The 13174-nt window shown below is 34.0% G+C and overlaps 1 protein-coding gene across 2 annotated transcripts; it reads left to right on the top strand.

Annotated features, from left to right (window-relative positions):
* Positions 1-1239: 1239 nt before the first annotated feature.
* On the top strand, positions 1240-4267 carry LOC120205764 (probable serine/threonine-protein kinase PBL9). Of its 2 annotated transcripts, none has more exons than XM_039205588.1 (6): positions 1240-1487; positions 1595-1893; positions 2367-2502; positions 2601-2743; positions 3080-3203; positions 3672-4267. In XM_039205588.1, the coding sequence occupies exons 1-6, from the start codon at positions 1436-1438 to the stop codon at positions 4115-4117; spliced, it is 1200 nt and encodes a 399-aa protein (XP_039061519.1). In that variant the 5' UTR covers positions 1240-1435; the 3' UTR covers positions 4118-4267. The 2 variants fall into 2 exon arrangements, with proteins under 2 accessions (XP_039061519.1, XP_039061516.1); XM_039205585.1 differs by having other exon boundaries at positions 1592-1893.
* Positions 4268-13174: the final 8907 nt, after the last annotated feature.

The raw sequence follows: 13174 nt of genomic DNA, 5'->3' as shown, positions 1-13174 counted from the left end.
GCATTCATTTTGGACAAAATGTATCGACATTTTTTTAAATTTTTGTCGATACATTATGTTGACATATTCTCTCATAAAATCGGTATATTTATACCGGTTACATTGTAAATTTACCTATTACATTATAATTATCGGTTTCGATGTAACATATGTGTCGATACTTTTTGAAAATGTATCGACACATATGTTTCATTATTCTCTCATTATAATATAACTAATGATATATTACTCTTATTATAATAAATAATAAATATAATTTATAATAATTTTATTTTAATAAAATATAATAATCATAATTTTTTATTTATAAAATTATAGATATAATATTTTAATAGTAATATTGACATAAATAATATTAAATAAATTATTTTAATATTTTAAAAATAATATTATTATTTTTTTCATAAATAATATTATTTTATTGTATTTGATATTTATAATAAAGAATTTTTAAAAATATTTTATAATTTGTATTTAATAATTTTATCATTAAAAAAATTTATTTTTACCGGTTTTGTTATTGTTAGGTTAATAAAACCGGTAAAAATTACCTAAAACAATATTATTTCTACCTAAAATATCAATATTTTTTAACATTTCCGTTAAAATGTCCAACAATAACAAAACCGGTAAAAAAATAACAAAACCAGTAACGCTTTACCTATTTTGTTAAAATAATGATATTTTTGGTAATTTTTACCGGTTTTGTTATGCACAAAAATAACAAAACCAGTATTTTTTACCCGGTAAAATGACAAATAATAACAAAATCAATAGAAATATTAATATTTTCGATAATTTTTACCGATTTTATTATACACAATAATAATAAAATCGGTATCGCTTTTTTTTAACCAATAACAAAATTGATATTATTTTTTTAACCAATAACAAAATTAATACCACTTTTTTTTAATAGTATATTAAGCGCCTCAGCATTTCTCATAAATACCTGTTCTTGCATGGTTGTTCTTTCATGTGTATGAAACCCAAAAAAATAAAAGAAAAAGACGGCAAGTGAAAGCTTTAAATTATTACAGCACAGAACTTAATCTCCCCACTTGCAGACAAATTGAAGGATGAGACATTTGCTTAAAAGCTAAGTCAACCCTTTTACTTTTGTCTTCCCAAGCCTTTATGCCTTTATTTTTATTTGTCGTTTCTTCCTTTGAAGGTTGAAATATAGCCGACGTTTCTCGTGCTTTGTTCTTTATTCAATCTGTGTTCTCATTTATTTGTGATTTGTTTTATTTTATGAGTCAAAGTTTTCAATAAGATCGGTATCATCTCGTGGGTGACAGCCTGAGGCCTTGGACTATTAGAAAAAAAGTTTGCTTTTTCACACTTGAATGCTTCGTTTTCCTTTGTTTTTCCCGAGCCTTCTTCATACCTTCTTTGCATCAAAATTGTTCTCTGTATTTTAGTTTTCTTTTTCATGGGGTCTTGTTTTAGTGCAAGAATCAAAGCTGAGAGCCCTTTTCACAACGGTAGATGCTTGCCCTTTTCAGAAATTTCCATTTACCACGATGGGTTTTCTTCAAGTGTCCATTTTCTGATGTCTGTTAGGTGTTTGATATTTTTTTTCTTGCAGAAGGGTGTCAAAATGGTGAAGAAATGGATGTTTCAAGAAGAAGGGTGTCATCAGTTTCAGGGCCTAGAACCGAGGGGGAAATTTTGCAGTCCTCAAATTTGAAGAGTTTTAACTTCAGTGAGCTTAGAACAGCCACCAGGAATTTCCGACCGGACAGTGTTTTGGGTGAAGGTGGTTTCGGTTGTGTTTTTAAAGGTTGGATTGATGAGAATTCACTTACTGCTGCTAAACCTGGTACTGGCTTGGTTATTGCTGTCAAAAGGCTTAACCAGGAGGGTTTCCAGGGTCACCAGGAATGGTTGGTGAGTTTCATGTCTTCCCCAGTTCCACCCTTGAGCTCATCAGGGTTCTCAAAATTCAAAATCCCTTAGATTCAGCTAATATGTATATGTACATGCATACATATGTATGCATTTATGTATATTATATTGGTTGAGCAAGGATAATATCATGTGCATTAGCATTTTACACTTAAAAGGTATGATTTTCAAAGGGTTTGTTGAACAGCATATTGTTCATTTTGAAACATACTTAGAACTTGAAAGTTATAGAGGGATTTTTTCCTGCTCCGATGATGATACAGGGAAAGGACGGAGAGGACAATTGGATCTCTCGTTGCTTTGCAACTGTCGTTATAATTATTTTAGCCAGCCACCTAAAACCATCATTACCTTCATCTGGCACTTGTTCTTTAACTTCTGCTCCAATTACTGTTTTGCAAGAATTACTTGTTCTTCAAATAATTTACCAATCTAATGATGCATGTGGACTGTAGGCGGAAATCAACTACCTGGGGCAACTGTATCATTCTAATCTCGTGAAATTGATCGGATACTGCTTAGAGGACGATCATCGACTTCTAGTTTATGAATTCATGCCTAAGGGAAGCTTGGAAAATCATCTTTTTAGAAGTGAGTTAATCTTCTTTTATTGAGTCAGTTCGAGTGTTTCCATTTCAAAAGAATAATCTTAATCAAACATCTTGAAACATTTCCATTATAATTAACAGGAAATTCTTATTTTCAACCACTTTCCTGGAAGCTCCGAATGAAGGTTGCTCTTGGTGCTGCCCAGGGCTTAGCATTTCTACATTCTGATGAGGCCAAAGTGATATATCGAGACTTTAAAACTTCAAACATCTTGATCGATTCGGTATTCAAACATTCTTAATTGTGGAAGTTTTCATGACTATATATATCTGGACTTTAAAACTTGGAATATCTTGCTTGATTTGTGTTATACAAACAGCTTAATTATCAAAGTATTTCATATCAGACTTTAAAACTTTGAATATCTTGCTTGATTTGGTGTGCAAACATGCTTAATTCTCAAAGTTTTCATGACTATATAGAGAAAGACTTCGAAACTTTGAATATCTTACTTTATTCTGTAATTCAGTATGCAATACAACTATTAGTAATTATAAAAAAAAATCATGAATCCTACTCAGATTTATGCAGCTCTCTCACATCTTTGTTAAAATGACAGAATTATAATGCAAAACTGTCCGACTTTGGACTGGCCAAAGATGGACCCACTGGTGATAAAAGCCATGTTTCTACCAGGGTCATGGGCACTTATGGCTATGCAGCTCCTGAATATATGGCCACAGGTAGCTTTGTAACTTGCCACCTTCATTTTTAGTAAACTATTTCCTTGGTTGAATTGAATAACTTTATATCTTATACAATTCAAATGGAATCGATGTTACCTGAACTCTTCATTTCTCCTAAAGCATGTATGTCCAACTACATTCGGGTATTTGAGATATATCGAGTCAGGGGAACATAGAATGAAGCTTCCCTAATCATCCTGCTAACGAAATGTTTGCGCCTTAGTTCAACAACTTTATTATATATATGATACTATTAAATGTAAAACCTAAGTTACCTGGACTTCCATTTTCCCTAAAGTATCTATGTCTGATGTGTATTTGATATCTATGTATTTGAGACACTCAAGTTAGGGTACCGTAGAATGCATCTTAAGAAGTTGAACTTCCGAAGAGACACTCTTGAATTAGGGCAAGATAGAATGCAGCTTCCCTAGTCACATCTTGACTTCATTCTTTCTTATGAAGGTCATCTGACGGCCAGGAGTGATGTATATAGCTTCGGAGTTGTTCTTCTTGAAATGTTGACCGGCAAGCGAGCATTGGACAAGAACAGACCTTCAAGAGAGCAAAACTTAGTTGATTGGGCCAAGCCTTACCTTACCAGCAAACGCAAGATTTTACACGTTATGGATGCCCGTATCGAAGGCCAATACACGCTTGATGCAGCATTGAAAGCTGCTTATCTCGCGCTGCAGTGCTTGTCAACAGAACCGAAGCTTAGGCCTAATATGAATGCAGTAGTAAGAGCACTAGAGAAACTTCAAGGCTCCAGAGGTGATCACAAAGGAGCCCCTCAAAATGCATCTCTTTGTAATTCTCACCAGAGTTCGAGGAATGTCCCCAAACATCAAACAAAAAACAGAAATGATATCGGCTATCCTCGGCCAGCTGCTTCTCCATTGAGTAAATAAAGAGAAAAATTCCCGCAATGTGCTTTTTATTGTTGCAGTTGATACTTCGATGAATACCATGTTTTGAACTTGCGCATATGTGTTTGAATTGTGACCATTGTACAGTTTTCGAATTCAATAATATCCGAGTTGTGCATTTTGATTCATTGAGGTCTCAAGGCCTTTATGCATAACCAGTAAATGCTTTATTTACCTCCCCCAGTAAATGCTTTATTTACCTCCAAAACTAGCTACAGCTTCTGGTGAAATAAATGTGAATGCAGCAGTAAATGTCTCAAAGTTTAGTCATCTCCTCTTCTCTATCTTATGTGTAGATGGATTAGAACAGGCTATGGTCAAACCGGTTGAATCAGACCTATACGGTTTGAAAATGGAAGAAATTGATGAATTTGAAGCAATGGATGAAAGTGTGTCGAATAAATGAAGAAATCCGAGCAAAGAGAGATGGCATTGCTTCAGCAAATACATGAATGTTGCTTGGGCCTAAACATTCAAATCGACATAACTATTCTTACCATCTACAACAACAAACTTGAAAATAAACTAGGAAAATAACCAAAATATGAAATTTATTTTCCAAATGAAATGTCAACGCTGTGTGAATTTAAAAAAAATATTTATCGAATTTCAATTACATGAGAACCTTGTCACATGTTGCGTTATCCACACTATACATGTGTTATAATGTGCAACCAAGTTCAATAAGGATTAAGCAATACCAAAGCATAATAATTTGTATGCTTCTATTATTTGAGCTAATATACACCTAAAACATAAGCTCCCCCAAGCTTGTTGGCAGAAAATTTCGAAGTAGAGACCAGCTTTGCCCATTCATGACATGTTTGGAGTAAATGGAAGCCAGACAGATAGTCACCCTATTCGTTCGCAACATCCCAACAAAATTGCACTGGAGCGGATTAAGTCAAGTTTTTGGAAGACATGGGGATGTTGTCAACTCCATAGCAGAACAGGGAAGAGAATTGATTTTGTTAGATTTTCAAATAGAAGGGATGAAACCAGGGCGATGGAAAGATTAAACGGTTTTGTGTTGTATGGATTTAGAATCCATGTATCATAACCCAAAAATAGAACCTCTACAAAGGGCGAGAGAAAAGCAGTCAACTCTGAAGAACAATATGAGAAGCAAAGAATTGGAAGCATTGTGGTAAGGTACATTTGAAAATGTAAGGTTAAAGGTTCAATACAAGGAAGAATAGAGAACTTGAGCAGCACGGCAGCAGGAAAAGAGTAACAAGAGAATCCATGGCCATGTGGAGGAAGAATCACTAGAGAGGTTAAGGAAGTGTCTTGTTGGAACTATGGCTACTGTATGTAATGAGAAACGTAAAGAATTCAGAAAAAATGCATTGAAACTTTTCTTGATTAGAGAGTTCACTGATATCTAGCTTATATACAACACAGGAGCTAACAACATTTTGTTAACCCTAACAAGCTAGCTAAAAACTTTAAAACTTTAGGTAACTGCAAGGCTAGGAACTAGCCACGCCTACACAATATAATAATAGCTCCATTATTCACTCTACTCCTTCCTGACTTTTTCATTTAGAGAGCTTGAACACATAATCTATCACGAAAATCTTCAAAGGAAGCCTTGGACAACGGTTTAGTAAACCCGTCTGCTATCTGGCAGGAGGCAGGAACATAGTTCACCTGTAGTTGTTTGGTAGCCACTTTTTCCCTCACGAAGTGCACGTCCGGGTCTATGTATTTCAATTGAGCATGATAGATAAGGTTTGCGCTCATCGCAACACCATTTGTGTTGTCGCACCAAACAATAGGCTCCTTGCGCTGTGGCAGACCAAGATCAGTCAACAATGCTTTCAGTTAAGTAACTTCAGTAGCTGTGTCGCAACGTCCCGAAGAATCGATGGTTCAATTTTAGGGGTTTGTTTCGACTAAAAATCGAGTTTTAAAATAAACTGTGGTTCGATACAGCCACTACCAATCTTTGTTTAGGGTGTGATAGGTTCACCCAAAATGTTGTTATTTTAATAAAATTTAATTTTGAAAATTATTAAAATAACGTTTTGGTCTACTTTCCAGAAAAATAGGTTTAGGAGTCGATCACGCATAGGAAAAGGTTAGCATCCCACAACGCCCGAAAATCGGTACCTAGTCGATTAATTATTGTCTTTGCAATGGAACTTATGGATTCAGACTTAAATGTAATTAATGATCCCTTACTTAGTTAAATAAATACCATGATATTTAAAATACAAGAGAAGAAATTAACAATTCGAACATTTAACTGAGAAAACTAACCACCATATATGAGGAAGAATGATATCTCTTTCATTCTCAATTAAATTGACCAATCACTAATCTCTTCATCGAAAATTTTAATTGACGTTCCAACATTTCAAACCAAAAGGGAATCATCACCTAATATAAGGTAGAGTGACAATTCCATAGATGGAAATAAGGAATATCTTATTCATGGTATTTATTTGCCTAAAGTTGTACAACAAACAAGAATTTTATTAATGAGAATTATCGGCCTTTAAGATATATAGGGGATGTTCGAATATTTATAATATTGAACTTAAACCTACGAATAGGATCGAGAGGCTAATTTTCGATAAATCTAAATATGAGAACATTTCCCCTTTCTACCCTCCTGGTCAATTTTAAAAGTTATCAAGTTTTGTATCTATTTCACTAGAGGGTACTCATTAACTTTAAATTATCAAATCAAGCTATCCAGGTGGATTAGGATAACATTCTTTAATAATTTAAACTGAATGTGCATGGCCTTTTAATTTATTATTGAAAAGAGTTCGTGTAATGCGTATGAGGTTTTCATGCTTGAAAAATAAAGGAATGTTATGCAATCAATAAAATAGAAGCACAACAATTAAGTGAACAAAATAAAAAGTCAAATAAAGAAAAACCTTTGGAAAGGAATAAATGGAGGGAATAAAAGGTGTACCCTTTGAAAATGAATAAATAGAGGAATAAAAGGTGAATCCTAAAAAGGGAAAAATAAAAGAGTAGAATGTTAGTAACAAATAAATAAAATAACATAAATACACAAATATCAAAATTAAAATAAATATATTAATTTAGAAAAAAAATAACTATTAAAAGACAAATGAATAAATGAAAGGACAAATAAATCAAATCAAACATAAAATTAAAGAATGAATAAATTGAAACAAAACTACCAGATTGAAGCAAATTTAGGCAAGAGCAAAGCTACCATAATTAAGTAAACAAAATAAAATGTCAAATAAATAAATATTTAAAAATGAATATATGTAAGGAATAAAAGGAAATAATTAAAATAATTAAAATGAATTAAACTAAAAATTAAAAAACTATACAGTTGACGTGAGGAAACCTGGAAAAAACAATACGGAAATTAAATTAAAATTATTCCATAGATTAAATTCTAAATAAATTAAATGAATAAATAAATAAACAAAAAAGTTAAAATAAACGAAAAAAATGTTAGAGGTGGAATAAATGAAAGATTATCAAATAAATTAAAATGAGAATCTTTAATTATTGACTTCCCTCAAAAAGGAATAGTTTTAATTAGTAACATATGAAATACTTTACAAAAATAGGATTGTCTAAAAGGAAATAAATAAATATGAAAATTAACTCACTTTCCATAAAATTTATAAAAAGAAGAAAACAATAAGATACCATAAATAAATAAATTATTACATACCTTATGCAAAAAACCTAAAACATTAAGAAAACGTATAAGAAAAAAGTAATGGAAATGATTACTAATACCAAATTAAAAGATGAAAAAATAATTAGTGAAATAAATTAAAAAATTGAAATGAACAAGCAAAAATTAAATTAGAAGAAAAGAAAATCAAGGGTGTTAGTCGGGAGTAACCTGAAAAAAAAAAGAAAGTAAAAATAAAATAAAAACATAAAAAATGTAAATAAAAATAAAATGAATAGTAAAGTCAAAGAGGATCGAAATAAAATATTAGGAAAGATGGAAGGATCGAGGCCATGATTTTCTCGAATATGCTGACAGAAACGGATCAAATGAAACGACACTGTTTTAGTAACCATGCAACCTTTGTCAAAACTACGTCGTTTTGGTGAGAATATAAATATTCTGTTTTAGTCCATTTTCAGCATTTTCCGTCATTTGTTTCATCTCTCAAAAACTTCTAAAGAGAGATGCTCTCCCCACTCTCTAGTAAACCGTCACCGCTCGTTGTCGTTCACCGAGAAGTCGTTGGCCGGATGCCACAGTCGTCGGTCTCCGATGAAGCCCAAATTTCCCCAGTAAGCTTGTCTTGACGAGAAGAATTCATATCTAGGGTTTAAATCGTCGGGGAGTGCCTCAAAGACTCCAAATCAGCCAAAAACCATTCAGTTTCTCTCTCTTCGATCTGTCATTGGATCGCTCTGGTTTTGAGATATATTGTTATATGTCATCTTCCTTTCTTTCTCAACAGTTGGATCTACGAAAAGACCTCCCGAACGCCGGTGAAACCGCCGGATGAGAGGTAATATTCTTTTCTTATTCTTTTTTCTTTTGCTTTTTATTTCACTCACTTTATTTTCTCTTTTTTAATAAATTACTTGTCGAAAATCTCACTAGAATATACTTGAACATAAAAAGAAGGAAGGGAAGTAAAAACAATTCTTTATTTGATTTCAAATGTTGAGTTACAATTCCATGAATTCCCCTATTTTCCCATTGTTTTTTTTGATCGATTTCCCCTCTCAATTTTTTTTATCGGTTTATACATGAAAACATTCCCATTTTACATCAAAATTTAGGATTTGCATATCCCATTGTGATTTAATTCGAATCCCTTGAAATCGTGTTTCCTCTTTTTTCAAAATTAGGATTTTCTTGCTAAAATTATCGAGAGAACAGAGGGCGAGGGGGTCCTTCATCAGTGCTTGGGCATTTGAAGTTGACTGTTGGGCGCATTGGAGTTGGCACATGTCGTGAACGCGCGTACAAGCTGGAGACACCTTGGAGATGTTGGAGACGACTAGAGTGCTTGTTCCCTAGGGTTTCCATTTGTTATTTTGCATTTTGGGCTTTCGGGGTTACTTGTAAAATGCGTTATATTTGGATTGTTTGTGTTTGGGTGCTTAGGTTGGGCTGATGAATGTAATAAGCCTGTAAAATGAAACAAATATAGATAAATAAACCTATTTATTAACATGGTTTAATAATAGATAATAAGTACTACTAATTATAATAAAACAAGAAAGAAAAATATTAATAATAGTACTAAATAATACTAATATAATATGAATAGCAAGAAACAAGTTCCGAATGTAAATAGATGTCTATAGCTGCTCTACTTTGTCCTATTGACGTGTAAAAGGACAATTTTTCATCCAGTTTTCAAAATAAAGAGGATTCTGAAGGCGAGCTAGTTCTTCTAGTGTTTAGGCGTTTTGTTTTCTTCAAGAAACTGATGATTATCCTCTAATCCTGATATCTTCTTACTTTTGGAATATACAATTGGAGACTAGTTCCTCATTGCTAGATTACAAATGATTTGGTCATCAAACTTGATATCCTCTATTGCGGAGTTGAAATCTGACTGAGAATCGATTCTAAACGTGCTTCTAGGTCAAGTATCTTTGTGAAGTTAAAATTTGAGTGTGAAGGTTTCAGTTGGAGACTAGATCCTCGTTGCTACACTGGAGTTGATCTTGAAAGTTCAATTGAAAAATAGTTCCTTGTTGCCATCTTACAGTTAATATGTTCTCAAGTTGAGTGGAATCGAACTCGAAAGCTTCGGTTGACATATAGCTCTTCTCGACTTAAGCTATGTCAAAATCTGGGCTGTGAGATAGTTCATCGTTGCAAAATTAGAGCCTATTTGGGTCTTTCTTCTAGTCTTAAAGACCTTAGTTTGAATTTTGACCGAAAGTTGTTCTTCGTTGCTACCACACGATCAATGTGTTATGCTCTCGAGTTGATTGGAAACAAACTTGAAAGCTTTGTTCGACAGATAATTCTTTTCAGTTTAAGTTATGTTAAAATCTAGAATGGGATGTAGTTCCTCATTACTAAATCGCAGCCGATTTGGGCTTCTTCTAGACTTGAAGACCTTAGATTAAAATTTGAGCCGAAGGTGGTTCCTCATTGCCACCTGCAATCAATGAGCTCTCGAGTTGAGTGGAATCGGAATTGAAAGCTTTGGTTTACAGATAGCTCTTCTTGACTTAAGCTATGCCGTAAATTAGACTGGAAGATAGTTCGTTTTTGCTAAATCACAGTCGATTTGGGCCTTCTTCTAAACTTGAAGACTTTAGTTTAAAATTTGATCAAAATATGGTTTATCGTTGCTGTCATAAAGTCAATGCTCTCTCGAGTTGAGTGGAATCGAACTTGAAAGCTTTGGTTTAAAGATAACTCTTCTCAACTTAAGCTATGTCCTAAATTAGGCTGTGAGATAGTTCCTTGTTGCTAAATCGCAACTAATTTGGGTATTCTTCTGAACTTAAAGACATTGGCTTGAATTTTGACCAGAAGTAGTTCCTCGGTTCTACTACACAGTCAATGCGCTCTCAAACAGATATCTCTTCTCGACTTAAGCTATGTTGTAAATGTTTCCTCCAAGTAAAGGATTTTTTGGATGGCCCCCCTTTATGAGTCTAAGGCAAGATAGATATTTTTAAATTACTCCTCTACGTGAGAAAGCCAAGTGAGATATTCTGTCAGCCGGATATCCTTCGTCATGGAGTTGAAATCTATCTTGAAAACTTTAACTGGAAATTAGCTCCTCGTCATTGAGTTAAGCTAGATTATAGTTAACTTAAGGTCTTCTTCTAGACTTGAAGATCTATGTTGGAAAATAGCTTATCGTCATTGAAATAGACTATTGATAACTCCGTAGAAAGACTATATTTTTGGTCTTTTTACTTAAGTTATTGTGTGTCTAAAATCCGTTTTCATATCATTTTAGTTGCATTTAGTTGTATTTTGGGTCATGTTTGCATGTGGTGGATAAGTTTTGCCTAAGCGAGATTTATTTGGCTTAACTGATGCTATTGAGGAGAAAGGTTTTATGTTGGTTGTGTTGATTCAGGAAATAAGTAAGGAAGAATTTATTTGCCGAGACAAAACAATTTCCCAGGGCTAGAGGAACATAAGAAGACGATAGTGAGGAACATATTTTTCTTGTTGAGGCAAGATTTATGTTGCAGATCTTACGTGGCTTGAAAATTGCTGACGTCATTTGCCTAGCTTCATCCTAACGTGCAATCATGCCCTCATCAAGGAAATTGACCACTTTTAACTATTTTTTCATTAATAAAAGGGGTAAATAAACGAGGGTATTTAGGGAATTTCCAAGGACATAAAACCCTAAAAATTCCCACTATAAATACCCCATTATAGTTCTACAAAAAAGAGGAAAAGACGATCAAGGAAAGGATCTACCCAAGGCTTAGAGTAAGCGACTGCAACACCTTATTTCCATCATTCACCCACTCGACTATCATTGGTGCCCTCCATAGCCGGACGTCATCGGAGTAACAGTCAGGCCCTCGAGAGAGGCTGGCTAGTGGATCAGGCATGGCGGTGGTCAGAATGTCACGACAAAGCTCTGTTCAGGAGTGTTTCTTTCTTTGTTCTTAATTTTCGTTTCATTTAAAGGGCTTGTAGTGAATGTTTAACTTTGGATGATATTTGCCGCACCATGAACAATTGTAGTTGGTGTTGGTTATTATTTTTATGAAACTTTATTTAAATGTTAATGAATGATGAAGTTTGCTTATGCTTGATGCTCTTTTGTTCATTGTTTCGCCTTGACACTATAAGAGCTTTTGAGAGACTGCCTGGTGCCTCAGCAAAACATTCCTAGACTTTGTAAGAGCTTTCGAGTGATTGCCATTTTTCTAGGAATAGATGCCTAATATCGAGAGAGTTAGTGTAGATCTATATGAAAAATGGAACTAATCCACCTTAGAGATAAGGAGAGGATTTCATTCGACTAAAAGGGGTAGCTACTTAAGTAGGATAGCCAAAGACTGCAGTTTACGCTAAGGGGTATTGCCACAACAACAGTTTGACAAACCAAGGGTTGTAGTTCATGCCGAGTAGTATTGCCGTAGCAACCGTCCTTGAATACTTTAGTAACCCTATCGGGCAGCTTAAGCATAGCACACTAAGTCATTTCAGAAATAGAATAATTTCTCACCATAGCAATACCAACCTATGTGCTCTGTAAGAAGTCTAATTGGGTGAGGTTTTTCCTGAATATATTAAACTCGAAGTTTTTATTTTCCTTGACAATTTTTATGTCTCCTCTTGCAAATTTTCCTTGCCTAGACCAAACTTTTCTGCACACCATACTTCACAATATTTCTTTCCTCAACAATACTTTTCCATCTATTTATATCCTCCGATACTAATTGTTTTTTGTTTCGACAAGAATTTCAGGACTAGCTCGTGACATCTAGTTCTCGCTGTAGCAAAAAAATCAAAAATTCCCACCAATCCTTGAGGAGACGATAACTCAACTTACTAATATTTTACTTGCATCGATTCTGTACACTTGCACAAATTTGCTTGCCTTAGCATATACATTCACAAGCGATCTAGTTTTTGGTGCCGTTGTCGGGGATTGGCAACTAAAGGAACTTTGATAATTTATGCCATAGCAAGTTTTTATTTTCTTGTCACATTTTCTTTATTTAGTTTAACTCGTTTATGTTCTTATTTTCTTTCATAGGTTTTTGTCGTTGCATAACCAGGAGATATGCTGACAAACCATTAATACCATTCGACCCTAAGATCGAACAGTCATTCAGACAAAGGAGACATAACCAGCGTTCCAGAGACTATATGAATTGACTGCAGTATCAAGATGACAATAATATGGAAGACCAGGCAGTTCCCAAAGTCGTGACAAATAATCTTCCCAAAGATGCTGTAAGACCACGAGCAATACGATATCACTTAAATCGATTCTTTATGATCTCAACCTTGAAATCGTGGCACCTGAAATACATGCAGCCCATTTTTAACTTAAATCGGTGATGTTCAACATCCTAAACTCCATCGGCCAATTTGGTGGCTCGCCT

The sequence above is a fragment of the Hibiscus syriacus genome, unplaced genomic scaffold (genome assembly GCF_006381635.1).
Source record: "Hibiscus syriacus cultivar Baekdansim isolate YM2019G1 unplaced genomic scaffold, ASM638163v2 tig00000452_pilon, whole genome shotgun sequence".
NCBI lineage: Eukaryota > Viridiplantae > Streptophyta > Magnoliopsida > Malvales > Malvaceae > Hibiscus > Hibiscus syriacus.
The sequence above is the reverse complement of the archived record's forward strand: the minus strand, read 5'-3'. Positions and strand labels throughout refer to the sequence as shown.

Bases quoted from the DNA above. Each gene is read 5' to 3' on its own strand.
- LOC120205764 (XM_039205585.1), top strand. From the start codon at position 1,436: ATGGGGTCTTGTTTTAGTGCAAGAATCAAAGCTGAGAGCCCTTTTCAC. The intron at 1,894-2,366 runs GTGAGTTTCATG...TGTGGACTGTAG, and splicing joins AGGGTCACCAGGAATGGTTG to GCGGAAATCAACTACCTGGG. The intron at 2,503-2,600 runs GTGAGTTAATCT...TATAATTAACAG, and splicing joins GGAAAATCATCTTTTTAGAA to GAAATTCTTATTTTCAACCA.